General features: G+C 42.6%; 1 protein-coding gene across 1 annotated transcript in view; it reads left to right on the top strand.

Moving 5' to 3' along the window:
* The first annotated feature begins 5,111 nt into the window (after positions 1 to 5,111).
* Scpep1 (serine carboxypeptidase 1) overlaps positions 5,112 to 18,887 on the top strand; it is a 31,492-nt gene continuing 17,716 nt past the window's right edge. Inside the window, exons 1-5 of the mRNA XM_027950255.2 lie at positions 5,112 to 5,221; positions 9,039 to 9,187; positions 13,325 to 13,414; positions 14,186 to 14,341; positions 14,696 to 14,770. Coding sequence (XP_027806056.1) covers positions 5,143 to 5,221; positions 9,039 to 9,187; positions 13,325 to 13,414; positions 14,186 to 14,341; positions 14,696 to 14,770 — 549 coding nt within the window. The 5' untranslated portion in view covers positions 5,112 to 5,142. The remainder of the gene's footprint in view (positions 5,222 to 9,038; positions 9,188 to 13,324; positions 13,415 to 14,185; positions 14,342 to 14,695; positions 14,771 to 18,887) is intronic.

Below are 18,887 nucleotides of genomic sequence, written 5' to 3'. Positions count from 1 at the left end.
GCATTATAATTTTATATAATATTGGGATTCATTGCTATTTGAGTTTTTTTAATACTTATTTTTTAGTTGTAGTTGGACACAATACATTTATTTTACTTATTTATTTTCATGTGGTGCTGAGGATGAAACCCAGAGCCTCGCCTGTGCTAGGCAAGTGCTCTACTGCTGAGCCACAAAACCACACACACACACACACACACACACACGCTATTTGAGTTTTGATAGTTCCTGTGGCAATTAGCCCTGAAGAACAAGAGAATCACCTTCCTCCTACTGGCACAACAAAATTGCCTGACATAAAAATCTGGCCCCATCACTGCCTGCCTAACACTCTCCCTGGATAATATCACCTTTAGTAAATCCTAAAGTTGTGGCATAACAACCAGTTTTGCTCAGGATCCTGCATTGTGGTCTAGACCTACCCAAGTCCTGTTCTCCAACAACTTCCCCATGACTTGTAGGCTCTCAGGTTCTGCACAATAGAAAAGAACAAATTTATAAAAATATTTTTTTGTTGTTGTAGATGGGAATTATACCTTTATTTAATTCATTTATTTTTATGTGATGCTGAGGATCAAACCCAGGGCTTCACACATGTGAGGCGAACGCTCTACCACTGAGCCACAACCCCAACCCCCAAAAGAACAATTTATCCCAAACTTGGAAAAAGGCAAAATAACTGCTTGGTTTCCTAGTATCATGGCAAAGCATTTTGCAGTAAGCCTGCTGGGATCTCCCAAGATACACTCAAATGCAACCTTGAGGTCAGAGTCTAATTGGTCAAACATCAATGACAACTTGATCCTCAACAACTCAGCAAGGAAGATAAAATTTAATAACCACATGCACAATTATTTAGAAGCAATTATGATGAGCATCATGAAAGAAAGGTACAGAATGCTGTGAAGATCCATTAAAAGGGTCCTAGTCTTAACCTAGTGATGGGGAAAGTTTCCCTGAGAAGAGACATTAACTGACAGCTGAAGGTGCTACAGAAGCTAGGCAGGTGCAGGAGAAGGAAGGGTTGGAGGGTATCCCATACAGACAGGACAGCTCGTGCAGGTGTACAGGGACAGAGAAGCACAAAGGGAAGACACAGGGGAGAATTTGCTGGATGGGCCAATAACAAACCCCCAACCAATCTCCATCAGCTTCCCAAACCTTTCTAAATGAACGATTTTTGCAGACAGTCTTGAGGCACGTTCCCAGTCTTTCTTCTCACTCTTACTGCCTTTCTATTATGTTTTTGAGCTGCCCCAAGAGAACAAGTTCCCATCACAAAAATGCAATCAAGTTCAAAGAGCATCACCTTTTAAAAAAATGTTCTGTCAAACATTTAAATATTTTCTCTCATCAGAAAAATTTCCTCTGTCTTTTCATCCAGCCTCGACCCCTGCCCCATGCTGGAGATTGAACCCAAGGCCTTACAACATGTTAGCTGAGTGCTCTGCCCCCAGCTACATCCCAGCTCTGGCCTCAGTTCTTTGGCTGCTTTTTAGCTCTACACAGCTTCCCTTCTTTTATTTATTAATCTTTACAAAAAAATTTTTTTTCCATTTTACAGTACTAGGGATAGAACCTAGGGGCTCTCTACCACTGGGCTACCTCCCCAATTCTTTGCTTTTTTTTTTTTTTTTTTTGGTATCAGTGATGGAACCCAGGGGTGCTTAATCACTGAGCCACATCCGAAGCCCTTTTTGTATTTTATTTTGAGACAGGGTCTCACCGAGTTGCTTAGGGCCTTGCTAAATTGCTGAAGCTGGCTTTGAACTCATGATCCTCCTGCCTCAGCCTCCTGAACCACTGGGATTACAGACATGCACCACTGCGCCCAGCCTCAATTCTTTTTATTTTTTATTTGAGACAAGGTCTTACTAAGTTGCTGGTGTTATCCTCAAACTTGCCATCCTCCTGCCTCAGCCTCCAGAGTCACTGCGATTACAGGTGTGTACCCCTATACCTGGCTGCAAGATGGTTTAGAAGGGAGCTCCCTTGCTTTCTGTCATGTCCACAGCTCAATTGTTCCAGGGCACTGGGATAGGTTGCTGAAAGGTTCAGGAGAGGGCCTGGAGATGGCATTCAAGATGATTTATTGGAAAATGCTTACAAGACATTAGTGACTGCTCCAAGAAGAATTCAGTGGTGACAGGCTGAACCAGCAGCTCCTTTGTCCCTCACAGAGCTTCACCAAGCAGCACCTCCATCCCTCATGACAATGCTCCAGAAAAGAAAACTTCCACCCCTCAAAGTGATTTATCTGGTCAGGGTCTCTTGGACCAGTACATAAATCATTTCCGTGGTACCCTCAGTTCCCCACCTGCCCCCACTCAGAGAAGGATTTTATATGTAGGCTGCAGAGCAGTGACATCATCAGCATTGGCTTGCTTAGGTTGTTTGTCTGACCAGCATTCCAAGCAGCATCTGTCCATATAAGAAAGTAGCTTTCCACAACAACATCAGCTTGCCCTGGTTCCCAGTGTGCAGGAGAAAGCCGGTGTCCTTCGAGATAACATGTATCAGGATATTCCAGTCCAGTCTTGTTCTCAGTGTTCCCTTAACTTGGCTAGGTTTTTGGGAACAGAGAATGGGCACCCAGGAACATGGTGTTTACTGTCCCCTTTTCTTTAAAGATGGTACATCTTACCTGAATCTTTATTACTATTGAATAGGCCTGCTGCATGGCTTAAAAAAATATAGTTACACAATAATGATTGCAGCCTGTTATGGTTTGGCTACAAGGTGTCCCCCAAACACTCCTGTGTTAATGCAAGAATGTTCAGAGGTGAAATGATTAGACTATGAGAGCTGTCACCTAATCAGTGGGTTAAATCCATTTGATGGATTAATAAATTGAAGAGACTGGTTGGTAAGTATAGGCAGGTGGGGCATGGTTGGAGGATGTAGGTGACTGGGGACCCTTGGGGTTGATATTTGTCCCTGGTGCTTTGTCTTCTCTCTTTCTCTGTCCTTCAACGCCCACTGCTTCTTCCCAGACACAGTGGGCTGAGCAACCTTCCTCTACCACAAGCTTCTGCCATGATTCTCCACCTCATCTTGGGCCCAGAGTGATGGAGTGAACTGATCATAGACTGAATCTCTTAATGTGAGCCCAAATAAATTTTCCTCCCTTAAGTTGTGTGTGTGTTTCTTTTTTTTTTTTTTTCTTTTGTGGTGCTGAGGGTTGAACCCAAGGGCCCTGTGTATGCAAAGCAAATGCTCTACCAACTGAGCTATATCCTCTGCAGCCCCCCTTAACTTGTTCTTGTTGGATATTTTGGCCACAGTGACAAAAAGCTAACTAACACAGTAGCCTTTTGTACAATAGTATCACTTCTATTTTACTTTAGAGAAATAATCCTACATGCAAAAATATATGTTTATTATAATGTTAATTTGTCGTGAAAAGTTGAAATCGTACCTAACACAGTAACTGTAGTGGAATGGTATGTGCCTTTGAAGCTCTGGTGATAACAGATCACAGTTTAGGATGGTGCTTGCTACATAGTTGTTTTGTTTGCTGTTTTGGGGATAAGCCCAGGGGTGCTGTACCCATTGACCTACTTCCATTATTATTATTATTATTATTATTATTATTATTAACTGAGACTGGTCTTGCTAAATTGCCAAGGCTGGCCTCAAGTTTGCAATCCTCTTGTCTCAGCCTCTCCAGTGGCTGAATTAGAAGTTACCATACTCAGCAAAGTTATTTATTTTTTCACTAAAGGTATAACTTTTTCTTCTCTCTCTCTCTCTCTCTTTCTCTCTCTCTCTCTCTGTACTGGGGATTGAACTCAGGGGCGCTTGACCACTGAGCCACAGCCCAGCCCTATTTTGTATTTTATTTAGAGACAGGATCTCACTGAATTGCTAAGCACCTCACGATCCTCCACCTTCCAAACTGCTGGGATTATAGGCGTGCACCACCACACTTGGTCTAAAGGTATAACTTTTACATATCTTCCAAGTGTTTCCCCAGATGATGATCCTCTGATACCTGCATCTTGGCGTTTCACCCATTGGGAACCATCTCACACGGAAGCAGGAGAGAACCTGGGCTCATGCTTCTTTTCTCTGGGCTGTGTCCTTCTAGAGGCTATAGAGTAAAACAGATGTGTAGATTTATGAGGCATGGGAGAGACCCCAGCGAAGAAGGAAGCAAGATTCAGGGATTCAGGGCCACAGTGTACTTTATTTTGGTTTCCTTCTTTTTTTCGGGGCGGGGGGGTGGGAGGGAGTTGCTGTGTGTACTTTTCAAACGAAGTTTTTGAAGTACATCTGACCTTCATGTAGCTTTTACTGTATTTGTTTCCTAGCTTTGAAAGGTGAGTTATTCAGTAAACCCCTAAGATAAAAATGACCTCTCTCTCTCTCTCTCTCTCTCTCTCTCTCTCTCTCTCTCACACACACACACACACACACACACACACACACACACAATCTCTGCGTCCACTTTTTCTTCATTCCCCTTTCCAAACCCCCAATCCCCGGTTTTAAATGACTGTCCTGGAGATAAGGTAGCAATACGGAATAATGTTGATTACAAATTAGAAACACAGAAAAGAAACAGAACATTTTATTACTGTGCTTGAAAAGATGAAGTAAAACACTATGAAAAAGTACCCCAGAAGTCAACAATGGCTATGTATGATCTACCTTTTTTTTTCCACATTTTACAAAATGTTCAGAATCTATGTAATTTTAAAAGAAAATAGTTTTTAAAAAATCTTTGAAAATGGAATCCCATATTTCCAATGACCAGCTGGTTCAGGCTTAGTCTGATGGTGGGGGGTAGATGTGGCAGTTTTTAAAATGCCAGCCTTTTGTTGAAGAAGGCAGAGACGGGTGGAGCCGGAGGGGCACTGGTTACTTCCGTACAGTACGTGCACAACCGAAGCAGAATAAACGCATTACATGCCTCCTCCCTAAAACCGCAGAGAACCACTTAAGCAAGCAGGCGCGCAGAACTGGCCCAGCGCCGGGGCAGCGGTTCTGATTGGCCTGTCCGGCAGAGGGCGCGCTGGACGCAGCGAGCCTCCCGGCCGCTCTGGCCCCGCCCAGGCCCCACCCAGGCCTCGCCCACCGCGGTCACGTGGTGGGGCTCCAGGTCCAGCCTGTTGCTGATGCTGCCGCGCTGTATTCATCATGGAGCTGGCGCCGCGGAGCTCTCCTGTCTCGCGGTGGCTACTGCTGCTGCTGCCGCTGCTATTGGGCCTCAGCTCGGGTAGGTTCGAGCAAAAAGCTCACCAGCAGCGGGTGCGCACCCGCCCCCCTGTCTCTCTCTAGGGGTGAAACTTTGCTAGTGGGTTTGTGTTTTTTAAAACAAAATTATTTTCCCTGGTCGTTCTTTACGTAATTTATATTGCTTTTGAACCTCGCCTTTTTTTTTTTTCCAGTTCAAAGTGTTTTTCTACCCTTTTCTGGCTCTGGATGATCTAGTGCTTCCTTTCTCCCTTACGCCTAGATATACGCAATTGTGCACCAATGTGTGATTTGGGGGAAAACTGCCGATCTGTGAGATTTCCACGATCTAAAAAGTCTACTTCCCTTTTTTTGGTGTGGTGGGCTGCCAGATGAGGTTATAAGGTCTTATAAGCCTGCAGTAGGCTGTCAGAAAGACCCCTGAAAGCCCTACCAGAAACCGGCCCTTTCGTCTGCTTGATGGGAACAGGCAAAAACAAATTTGTGTTTAAATACGATGACTTGCAAATTGATTTTCACTTTATTCAGCAAAATATCTCCCCGTCTGAGTCTACAACAGAGAATATGAACTAGCCACAAACTTGTCTTGTGATCTCAGGCAAGTTGCTTAACAGTTCTTGTTTTCTCTTTTGTAAAATGGTAATTATCGGGCCCTTCAGCTTGGGTCACAGAAATGCAAAATATGTTCCCCCAGATTTTACAATGGTCGTTGTCAGGGAAGGGTGAAGTGCCAGGGGTTAGATTTGGAGGGACTTGAAATTCTGTCATTTTCAAGAAACTAAAACCTCTGTCATTTTCAAGGGACTCAGGTTTTATCAGTCATTTTCAAGGAGACTATAATCTCCTGTTACTGGTATATAGAGCCTTTTAGCCACATCTGTAATATTCTAGGCATTCTCTTTTATTTCTTGGGCATTTTCTGATTTTCTTCTCTCTCCCCCCCTCCCCCCTCTTCCTTCCCCCTCACCCTTATAGGGAATGGAACCCAGGGGCTCTCTACTACTGAGCTACTGCCCCAACCCTTTTTATTTTTTATTTTGAGACAGTCTCACACAATCTCCAGAGTCACTGGGATTTCAGGCTTGTGCCACCAAGCCCAGTTTCTTCCTTTCTTTTTTTTTTTTTTTTTTTTTTTGGTACTGGGGATTAAATCCAGGGGCGCTTAACCACTGAGTCACATCTCTGGCTCTTTTTTATATTTTATTTAGAGACAGGATCTCCTCGAGTTGCTTAGGGCTCACTAAATTACTGAGGCTGGCTTTAAACTCAGGATGCTCCTGCCTCAGCCTCCAAGCTCTGGAATTACAGGCGTGCACCACACCATGCTTTCTTCATTCTTTTAATTTACAAGACAACATCATCTCCTCATCTATGCCTATCTCTTCCTTAGTTGGGACAAGCTTTTGTTTTAATTGCTAATGATGCCTGAAATTTAAGAAAAAGAAGGCAAAAACTTGGTCACAGGGAATTCTTCTCATCATCTTTTTTTTCTTTTTTTTTTTTTAACCTACTCAGTGGCTTTGAGAAAAAAAAGATACCGTAATTTGGAAGTTATTACTTCAACAAAAGGTGACAGAAAATGTAATTTATCCTACCCCTTTCCAATACATATTTTGCAGATGCTAGAGAAAAGTTAACTAAGGAAAATTGGAATGAGAGGATTTAAAGAAATAAAAAAATATATATTTTTTAACTCTTCATTCAGCAAATAAGAAATATATAAAATATATATATCCAAATTAAAAAAAATTAATTGGGCTATAGCTTATTGGTAGAGCACATGCTGAGGCCTTGGTCTGATCCTTACCGCCATGACCTCTGAAAAAAAAATTGATCTACATAATTAAGGAAAATTATTCTTTTGTATATTTGTTACAGATCTTTCTTTCCTGTTTGACTTTATATTTTTATTTTTTGGTACTGGGAATTGAACCCAGGATTGCTTCACCACTGAGCTATGAGCTATATCCCCAACACTTTTGGGGGAGGGGGCATGTAAGGGGGATTTAACCCAGGGCACTTGACGGAGGAGACACATTTCAAGTCTTTTTTATTTTTTATTTTGAGACAGAGTTTCCCTAAATTGTTTAGGACCTTGCTAAATTGCTGAGGCTGGCTTTAAACTTGTGATCCTCCTGCCTCAGCCTCCTAAACTGCTGGGATTAAAGGTGTGCCCCACCACACCCAGCTCTTCAACTTAATTAAATTTTTTTTTTTTTTTTTTTTTGGTGGTGGGTACTGGGGATTGAATTCAGGGGCACTCAACCACTGAGCCACATCTCTAGCCCTATTTTGTACTTTATTTGAGACAAGGTCTCACTGAGATGCTAAGTGCCTCACCAATGCTGAAGCTGGCTTTGAACTTATGATTCTCCTGTCTCACCTTCCCTAGCCACTGGGATTATAGGCATGTACCACCGTGCCTGGCCAATTTTTTTTTTTTTTTTAAAGAGAGAGGGAGAGACAGAGAGAGAGAGAGAGAGAGAGAATTTTAATATTTTATTTTTTTTAGTTATCAGCGGACACAACATCTTTTGTTTGTATGTGGTGCTGAGGATCAAACCCGGGCCGGACGCATGGCAGGCGAGCGCGCTACCGCTTGAGCCACATCCCAGCCCCCCAATTTAATTTTTGATGTACAGAAATTTTGTTGTGTAGAAATTTGACAAGTTTCTGCCTTCACCTCTTAATGTTTTTCCTTATAAACTCTGGGGTTTGCTTAAATCCTTTTCTCATCTAGAGGTCAGAAAAATATTCAATTGCAATCATCCCTCCGTATCCAGTTGGATCCAGGATCCATCTTGGGTGCCCAAATGCATAAGTGCTCAAGTACTTTATATAAAATAGTATAGTATTTGCATATAACCTATACACATCCTCCCATATCTTTTAAATAATATCTAGATTACTTATAATACCAATACACAATTTAAATGCTATGTGAATAGTTGTTACACTTTTTTGTTGTTTTTTTCCCCAATTGGTGAGGGGGACCAGGTATTGAACTCAGGGGCACTCGACTACTGAGCCACGTCTCCAGCCCTATTTTGTATTTTTATTTAGAGACAGTGTCTTCCTGAGTTGCTTAGTGCCCCGCTTTTGCTAAGGCTGGCTTTGAACTTGCAATCCTCCTGTTTCAGCCTCCCAAGCTGCTGGGATTACAGGCATGTGCCTTCCTGGCTCCAAATATTTTTTTATTTAAAACTAGTTGAATCCAAGGATATAAGATCTGTGGATAGAGAGGACTGCCTGTGTATATTTTTGTTTTATTTTTAAATTTTAAACACTTTAATTTTTAATTTTAAAATTTAACACTTGGTTAATTGGAATTTATTTTGATTTATAGTGTTGAAAAGACCTAAACTTCTTTATACTGAATAGTCTTAGCCCCATTAATTTGTGATGCCTCTTTAATCATGTATTAAATGGGGATATAAAAAAAAGCATCCTGCATTTTGAGGTTTTTTTTTTTTTTTCAATAAAATGTAACTATCTCTCTTGTTTTTATTTTTTATTTTTTTTAATATTTATTTTTTAGTTTTCGGCAGACACAACATCTTTGTTTGTATGTGGTGCTGAGGATCGAATCCGGGCTGCACGCATGCCAGGCGAGCACTCTACCGCTTGAGCCACATCCCCAGCCCTCTCTCTTGTTTTTATCAAAAGGGCTTCATGCTTGTTAAAAATTCAAACATTAGCTGGGCATGGTGGTGCATGCCTGTAATCCCAACCGTTTGTGAGACATTTGTAGCCTGGCATGGCTATCTCTACCAGGTCTGGAATTCACCTGAACATCACCTGACAATCTTCAGGAAAATGACCTTGAGACTCTTTTGCAGGAGCTGTCATTGACTGGCCCACAGAAGAGGGCAAGGAAGCATGGGATTATGTAACCGTCAGAAAGGATGCTCACATGTTCTGGTGGCTTTATTACACTACCAACCCCTGCAAGAACTTCTCAGAGCTGCCCCTGGTCATGTGGCTTCAGGTAAACTAACTTCCTTCCCTGGCCTCACCTTGAGACCAGGCCTCCCTCTCTCAGCTTATTTATTTATTTGTTTTGGTTCTGTGGATTGAACCCAGGGACACTTTACCACTGAGCTGCATCCCCAGGCCCCTAACTTTTTTTTTTTTTTTTTTTTTGAGACAGGGTATTGCTAAGTTGCTGAGGCTGGCTTTGAATTTGTGATCCTCCTGCCTCATTCTCCTGAGTTACTAGGATTACAGACGTGTACTACTGTACCTGGCCTCTTTGCTTATTCCTAAGGGCTCACAGCTCAACAGTTTAAGTCTGGTTTGGTCCAGCAGCCAGGCTTGGGGCTTTGGCATCCTGAGGCAAATTGAGGAAGGTATAGCCAAGGAGGTGAAATTGGAGGGTAAAGGGAATCTAGCCTTTTTTGAGGGTTTTTTGGTTTATTTTTGTGGTACTGGGGATTAAACCCAGGGATATTCTACCACTAAGCTACATCTCCAGCCCTTTTATTTTATTTAATTAATTAATTTATTTGTTTATTTTTGGGTACAGGGATTGAACTCAGGGACACTCAACCACTGAGCCACATCCCCAGCCCTATTTTGTATTTTACTTAGAGACAGGGTCTCACTGAGTTGCTTAGCACCTTGCTTTTTGCTGAGGCTGGCTTTGAACTCGGGATCCTCCTACCTCCCAAGAATTACAGGTGTGAGCTACCACGCCCAGCCCTTTTATTTTATTTTGAGACAGGGTCTTGCTAAATTGTTCAGGCTGGTCTTGCAATTCTCCTGCCTCAGCCTCCGATATAACTGGCATTAAGATGTGCACCATCTCACCCAGCTGCCAGGGTCTTTTTATTATTGAGGCCAGACAGTTGCAGGAACCTTGACTAATGATGTCTTTGGTTTTATACTGATAGAAAGGGTTTTGAAAGGTTCTGAAGCAAAGACCAAGATACATCATACCTCCCTCACCTTTTCTTTTCCTTCCTCTCCCCCTCCCCAGGATCCTCTCCTGGACCCTAATACCTCATCCCCAGAAAAGCTCATCTTTTCAAAGAACTGCTACTAGTCTTTTATATCTTAGTGTGAATGTTAGGCCCTACCCTTCTTCCTAAATGTGTTTGCATTTTACCCTTGAGCTCTGACTGTAGGATTGAAGGCAAGGAACTACTGGCACTTCCTGCGTTCCTGTAATATCTGTCTAGAGATAGCCACGCCTGGAAGACTAATCTCAAGGGAGGGGTTGAAGAACAGTCTTGCTTCAGCCTCTGGAAAACGTGGGCATTGCCCAGTTGGCCAATAAATAGGGCACCCTGGTACTTATCTCCATGGGATGCAAATGGGACTTCCTCCAAAAAATGCTTCCCGGTGCCCAGGCTTTGTCTGCCAAATTTTTCTGCAGATTTTCAGCTGAGATGAAGGGAAGATGGACACTTTTCAGAGAAGGTCCTTTCTCTCGTAGGATCAGCACACATACCTCCTCTAGGGGCTGCAGGTGAGGCTCAGCCCAAGGCTGCTGATAGGAAAATGCTCAGAAGAGAAAGCTACGTGTGTCAGCCCCGATGGGGCAGCTGGAGGGGAGGGTGCAGCATTTTTACCTGGGAGAGCCAGGTCAGGGACAAGCCCAGCCGGTTCAGCCAGAGACCTCGGTTTTCAGTGCCCTCCTGCCGCTTTCAACCATGGCAAGACCCTACCCTTCTCTGAGCCTTAGTTTTCTAAGTGGGGCGATTTGGATGGTTTTCAAACTTTTTGTTAATCAGCAGAACTCTTTTACCCACAGATGAAAGCTTCCACACAGGAGCCAGAGCAGATAAAGCAGAAGTGCTGAGGCTGGGGTGGGAGGGGGTGCCGAGTCCTGTATGTACGGCCTCCTCTTTGTCCCTGGCCACCCTCAGGTACTTTCTAGGCTCTCTGGAAAACAATTCTAAAAACACCCGATTCCAGAAACTTTTGGTTGACTACTGGGTCAACTTGAACCAGTTTGCCAAGATTTTAAAATCAGGACGTTTCCTTCCTCTTTCAAAATATCAGGAAATCCAGCAGCTTGGATCTGAAGTCACCATCCCCAAAATTGAGTGGTAGAGTCGCCCCTCTCAGACAGCTTAGGAGCCTGCAGGGAAGGGGGACTCTGCCCCACAATCTCTGCAGCCTCCAGCCTCTGGCTGTGCCATTTGTGACCTTTGGTTAGTTAGTTTAACCTTTCAGGCTGAGATTCTATTTAAAGGTTAGCTACTGAAGACACAAAGATTGCTCTTCTCCGTTTCCCTCGAGGCTCAAGGGAAAAGGAAAAAAATTCATATATATGATTAAAGAAGAAACAATTAATTCAGATGAAAGGCGTTCTCTCGTAGCAATCTACCAAGGACTCACGCACTGATTTCTCCAGAGGATCTTTGAGAATCGAGGTCACATCAGGAGTGGAGTAGCAAGCTATTTTAGGGATACTTTCAAGTCATGTACGCACTTCGTTTGATCCACTGACACACTTACCATATTTCAGAGTCGCTAGGTAGCCCTGGGCCACGGTAGTGCCCCATCCTGAAGATTTTGCAATCTTGTGTGTGTTCAGATAGAACAGCAGTGTCCTCCAGCCGGCTTCTCCAGCTTCTCATTTGGTCCCTAAAGACCACATCCTACGAATGGCCAGTGTCCCTCCCTTTCACTTTGATCATGTCCCATCCTAACTAAAAGTTGGTTTCATATTGCCTTGTAAGCATTTTTCAGTGTTGCCACACCGTTTTCATAGTTTGATTCTAACTGACAGCATAGCCCACCCTGCAGGCAGGGCTCACTCCTCTGTTCCCCGTGGTGGGACATTCCAGTTGCAGCCTTCCTCTTGTTGTGGCTTCTGTCAGCACACGAGATGAACATCTCCAACTGGACTGTGATCTTTTTACTGCTGTGTTGGGAAATCTTAAGATACAAAGTGCCTATGATTGAGGGGAGTCGTGGCCTTCCAGTTTATCTTAGCAAGGTTGGTGACAGTCATGGCACTAGTGTGAGGAGCCTTTCCTTGTTGGGGTCTCTTGCCGTTGTCCAGCCAGCCCTCAGCCCTGCCCACCCCCTTCTCTTTTCTGTAGATTTCCCTACACAAACTGCCTGGGTTTCTGTTGGGCTGGAATGATCTCCTTTCCATCTTCTCTCCCTTTCCAATTCATCCGACTGAGTTGAGAGGCTAGGTCCTTTTATTCTAGGCCTTGAGCCTTACTGATAATGCTATCATGACCCCCAACTCAGCTGGCCCACTAGATTTTTCCAGAAAAGCTCCCTCCCTCCCCTTGACCATCTCCTGTTGCCGACAGAAAGCCCACCCAACCTCCACCACTTTTGCCCCTTCATTTTTTTCTCCTCCTCCCCTTTCTTCTCCTCCCTGAGCTTTTCAGAGCCCATAGAACTTCTGCCCGTCACAGTGTAGTGTCCCCAAGCTTCAGTGCAGAATCCTGCCTCTGCCCTGCCTCTGGATGCCCACATATCAAGCGCTCCTGCCCCGGGACTTGCACATTTGCTCCGTTATATACAGGGAGTTGACTTGACCAAGCAGCCTCTCAGTCTGAGCCCTTGTCTATCCACAGGGGTTCATCACAGGGCCCAGATAGTCCCCACAGAGCCCCTAATTGCTGCATGGCCCAGGGCCAGCCACATCCCCTCTTCAGGGCCTACTGCTCTTCTTTGAAGTGAGAAGGGTTAGAGTTGTTTTTGAAAAGTCTTTTGCGGTGTAGGGGCAAGGTTCAAACTCAGAGAGTCAGGAAGTAGGAAGGTTCCCTTGAGGGCCTCTTAGCCCAGCTCTGTCCTTTCAAAGAGGAAGACTTCAGAAGTTACCACAAGAGCCTGTTGCCGGAGCCCGTGGGTCGCTGGGGACATGCATCTTGCACAGACTGACCAAGCAATCACTAAATCATAAGTTGTTTATAGTGATTGGGCTCATCCATTGTGATGACTAAGATTTGACTCAATTTTCTTTTCTTTTTTTTAATATTTATTTTTTTAGTTTTAAGTGGACACAATATCTTTATTTTACTTTTATGTGGTGCTGAGGATCGAACTCATGCCTCAAGCATGCTAGGCGAGCGCTCTACCTCTGAGCCACAACCCCAGCCCCTTGACTCAATTTTCTTTAGGTTTACTTCGTTGATTTCTATCTCTTCCACAGGGTGGTCCAGGCGGTTCCAGCACCGGATTTGGAAACTTTGAGGAAATCGGGCCCCTCGACAGTCATCTCAAACCACGAAAAACCACCTGGGTACGAGATGGCAGCCCCCAGTTGCACCTGTCCTGCAGCCTCTCCGGGAGGTCGCAGAGTTGGCAGTCCCCACTGTCTGTGTTGCCCGAGGCTTTGGACATTAGCTATAGGCTTCCTCTTATCTTCTCCAAGTTGGTGACTTTTCTCTATCTGCCTGTAGAAACCTACTCTAGTGGACACCTGGGGCTCTGTCCTTACCAACATGCCGGCCATCTCTGTGATCTTAGATTCCAGGGTCCCACCCTCTGACCATACTTGCAAGTCCTCCCTTCCAGTCCACCTGGTGTCTTGACTGTGACTCTGAGAGCCTCGTTCCTCCATTTTTGAAGCCTCTGGTTCTCAGTCTTCCCCTTCCCCTCATTCTTACCACCCCTTCCTTTCCCAGTCCCCCTTATTCCACGGGAACCACATCCTCCTCTCTCTCCAGTTCTGCCGGGCCCACCCTGGGTGACCTGCTTCTTCTATCCTGCTTCTTGTTCAGTCGGGCACCACCTGGGGCTACCTGCACCAACGTGTTACATTCATTCCATGCACTCGTGTGTGGAAAGCGACCCCTCAGAGTCTTTGATCACCATTTATGTGTCTGTCTTTCCTTTTGGCCTCACTTTCTATGCTGCAGTCTACGTTCCTGTCCCTTTTCTGAAAATCCCTTTTAGCAGCAAAACATCACCACCAGCCACACCAGTGTCATAACGTGGGATTTGCTGAGCTCCTGTGAGATGATAGAAATATCCACTGATTGTACCATCTCGTTCTCTCTGTGGCCTGCAGCTCCAGGCTGCCAGTCTCCTCTTTGTGGATAATCCTGTGGGCACTGGCTTCAGTTATGTGAACAAAAGCAACGCGTATGCAAAGGACCTCGCCACGGTGGCTTCTGACATGATGGTCCTCCTGAAGACCTTCTTCAGTTGCCACAAAGAATTCCAGGTATGTAAAGACCTAGGAGCAGCTAAGTAAAGGGCTAGCAGTCGCATCAGGACATCCATCAGAATAAAAGTATGCTTTCCCAATAGTTCAGTGCCCCGCTGATTTCAGATAAACCCTTTTTTGCTCCTAAGGTGGGTTGTGGGCTTCCGTTTCTGTCATTTCTAAAGGGCTCTAGAGTGAAAGAATGACTCTGGAGTCAATGTGCTAATCAGACAAAACAATCAGATGTGGAGAGAAATACAAAAGCAGATTTGTTTTGCCTGGACATTACAAGCAATAAAAATTTTAAATTAATTTGTGTGAATTAGAAGCAGTCAGGCTATTTCATTCTTTGTATATTCCTTTTCTTGCTAGACGGTTCCATTCTACATTTTCTCAGAATCCTATGGAGGAAAAATGGCTGCTGGCATTGGTCTAGAACTTTACAAGGTAACAGGGAGGATTTTTTGTTGTTGTTATGATTTTGGAAAGAACACTAATTATGTTTTTTTTCAATAGGATATTAATGTACTTTGAATAGGATTTTATATATGCAGAGTGAAGTCTGGAATAATATCCGGAAAGCTTTAAGAACAGTGAAGGTCATTTGTCTACATATTGAGTAAAACTGTGGAGCTGACATAGTGACCAATAGATTGAATGCAACATGATAAAGAATCAGAAACAGATTATATTATGTGTGTGTGTGTGTGATGTATGCATTTTTACATGGACCATACATGTATGGGAACCATCCATAAAGATGGCATTTCACATTATTGGGAACAGACAGAATATTTGATAAATGGTATGGAGATATAAAGTTGGTTTTTTGCTTTGTATAAATTTTAACATTAATTCTAGATAGATTAAAAATCTAAACTTGAAAATGTTAAAAGGCAAAATAGTTGGAAACATAAAACTATAAGAGAGCCTGAAAATAGAAAGTATTATAATCTTGGGTAGGACAGGCTTTCCTTCATGATATAAAATATCCATCTGGGTGCAGTGGAGCACACCTGTAAATCCCAGTTAGATACTGGAGGCTGAGGCAGGAGGATTGCAGATGAGAGGCCAACCTCAGCAACTTGGCAGGACCCTGTCTCAAAGAATGAAAAGGGCTAGGGGTGTAACTCAGTGGTAAAGTACCCTTGAATTCAATCCTCAGTACTAAAAAAAGCAAAAACAAACAAAACAAAAAACTAATGAGACATCCAGAAGCCACATAGGAAAAGTTTCATTGTTAGGCTACATGTAAAACTTCTTAGGGCCTCACATACACAGGTATATGTATGTGTTTGTGTTTATGTATATGTGTATGTCTGCACATGCATATATACACAAGCACATAAATATGTACATATAGACAAATATACACTTGTACAAATATATAATAGAAAGAAGATAGTTATATCAATATATCAATAAATTCATTTTATTTTTCTATGTATTTATTTTTAAAAATATTTTCAGTTGTAGATGGACACAATACCTTTATTTTGTTTATTTAGGTTTTTTATGTGGTGCTGGGGTCAAACCCTGTGCCTCACACTTGCTAGGCAAGCACTGTACCACTGAGCCCCAACCCCAGGATTTTAAAAATCCATTTTTAAAAGAAAATATCCTGGGCTGGGGATGTGGCTCAAGCAGTAGCGCGCTCGCCTGGCATGCGTGCAGCCCGGGTTCGATCCTCAGCACCACATACAAACAAAGATATTGTGACGCAGAAAACTAAAAAAAATAAATAAATAAATATTAAAATTCTCTCTCTCTCTCTTTTAAAAAAAAAAAAAAGAATATCCTAGGGGCTGGAGCTGGGGCTCAGTGGTAGAACACTTGCCTGGCATATGTGAAGCACTGGGTTCAATCCTCAGCACTGCATATAAATAAATAAAAATAAAGGTCTGTCAACAACTAAAAAAAATATTAAAAAAGAAAAATTCAACCTTTGTAGTGAACAAGTGGAAAGATTCACAAGCAGCTTTCAGGAATTTGAGAGGAAAAATACCCTACTATTTCTTTAAAAAAAAAAAAAAATAAGAGAGAGAGAATATCCTAGTAAAATCATGGGCAAAGGATATGGATAAGCACCTGCAAACATGAAAAATCTTCAACTATTAATAGTAAGCCACTCCCTTGAAATTTGCAATTATTTAAAAGATTGGCAGCATCCAGTTTGGGTAAGAAGTTAGAGAAATAAATACCCTCGTGTGCTTTGGGTGGGAATGGACATTGTTAAGTCTTTTTACTTATTTATTTATTTTATGGGGGTAAGTCATTTAAAAAGAGCAATTTAGCAGCATGTATCAAGTTTGGAAATGTACGTGCCCATTTACCCAATAACTTCACTCCCAAAAATCTGTCCTACAGAAATACTTACACATATGTGTCTATCAGAGGATATTTATTATGTCATTGTCCATGATGTTCACTAACTGCAAACAGCTTGATGGCTGTCAGAGGAGGATGGCTCACATTAAGTGATGGGACACTTTGCAGTCATGAAGAGTGGAGAGAGCTGTGCAGGCTGAGGCTGGGAAGTCACCTTTGCTATGTGGCAGGCAAGCTGTAGGACAATTTTGGATACCTTGTTGGTAAATGAAGAGACACATCTATTACATATGGTTTATTATGAATGCTGTATATTTATATGCTTGTGAAGGCAAAGATGGGTCAGGAAGAAAACGTTAACTACAGTTAGCTGGTGTGGGGCACAATTAGGGCAAAGTAAGAGAGTCCCATTTTCTCCTGACTTCTGTGTTTAAATTGTGTAACGGTGAGCTTGTATGAGTGTTTCTAAAAAGATGTATTAATTATTTTAAAAAATAATCCTGTAGAAGCAATATATGGGCGTCACAGAAAATCAGAAGAGGGGCTGGGGCTGGGGCTCAATGGTAGAGTGCTTGCCTCTCATGTGTGAGGTCCTGGGTTCAATCCTCAGCACCACATAAAAATAAATAAATAAATATATTGTGTCCATCTACAACTAAAAAAAAAGAAAGAAAGAAAATAAAAAGATACGAGACTGAGGTGTAGACAGTGATAGAAGCAAATGCTTATTATGTGCAAGGGCCCTGAGTTTCATTCCCAGCACCACTGAGAGACAGACACAGAGAAGGGAGGAAGGGAGGTTGAATATGCAGCAAGTACAAGGTAAAAATGAAAGCCCATAATCCCAGTGGCTTCATGACTGCAAATCCTCTGAGGTAGGAGGATTGCAAGTTCAAGACCAGCCTCAGCAACTTAGTGAGGTCCTCAGCAACTTCGTAAGACCCTGTCTCAAAATAAAACATAGAAAGGGCTAGTGATGTGGCTAAGTGGCTAAGCATCCCTGGGTTCAATCCCTGGTACCAAAAAAAAGCAAGCTTCACTTTTCTTAACTTTCCTACCAGATAGGAAACACCTTAGCATATCACTTTCTAAATATTTTTCTGTATAGATGAAAGAAATTTTAACCAAAACATGGTCCTCAGTCTTCTGTCCTTACCTTTCTGTTTCAACCAGTTTTCATCTCAGATATTCAGACTTCATTAGTTTGTCCCAACATGTCCTTTATAGCTGCTTTGCCCAAGCCGATATTCAGTCCATACGCATGAGTTACATCTGGCTGTGATGTCCCCAGGACTGTTTTCCTCTAGCACAGTCCCTATTTTCATGACCATGATGTGCTGAAGAGACTAGAGCATTTGTCTTACAGAACATCATGTTTCTTGGCTTTGTCTGGCAATTTCTTTGTGGAATTATTTAACCTATTTCTCTATTCACTGTAGTTCTTACAAAACTGGAAGTTCTATCTAAAGGCTTGATGCATTCAGGGTAAACATTTTTTTGTTTTAATTTTTTTTAGATGTTGATGGACCTTTATTTTTTTATTTTTTTATTTTTATTTTTTTTAAACATTTATTTTTTAGTTTTAGGTGGACACAATATCTTTATCTTACATTTATGTGGTGCTGAGGATGGAACCCAGTACCTCGTGCATGCTAGACGAGCGCTCTACCACTGAGCCACAACCCCAGCCCCCGATGGAGCTTTATTTTATTCACTTATTTATATGGGTGCTAAGAATCGAACCCAGTGCCTCACATATGCTGGGCAAGTGCTCTACCACTGAGCCACAACTCCAGCCCTCAGGGTAATCATTTTAAATAGAAAATAATAAAAGTCAGATTTCAGTAAGCTATGACCCATGAGTCACATTGGCCCCCAACCTGTTTTTGTAGGACTCATGAGCTAAGAATGACTTTTCCATTTTTAGGTGGTCAGGAATCAAAAGAAGAATAGTATTTCATGACACATGAAAAGTTGCATGAAACTCAAATTTCAGTGTCTATAAATAGAGCTCTATTAGAATACTTAGTTGTTTACATGTTACTATGTCTACATCAGCAACACAGTGGCAGAACTGACTAATTTAGGCTGGTTGGTCCACAAAGCCGAAAACATTTAATATTTGACCCTTTATTAAAAATATTGGTGACCTCTGTCATAGGTGATGTGCATTTGTTTTGCATCAAATCAGAAAGCATATCATAATATCTCAGTCTAGTTGGATCTTTCTATTGAA

Source organism: Marmota flaviventris, chromosome 17 (genome assembly GCF_047511675.1).
Source record: "Marmota flaviventris isolate mMarFla1 chromosome 17, mMarFla1.hap1, whole genome shotgun sequence".
NCBI lineage: Eukaryota > Metazoa > Chordata > Mammalia > Rodentia > Sciuridae > Marmota > Marmota flaviventris.
Note: the sequence above shows the minus strand (reverse complement) of the source record. Positions and strands in the feature narration are given on the sequence as shown.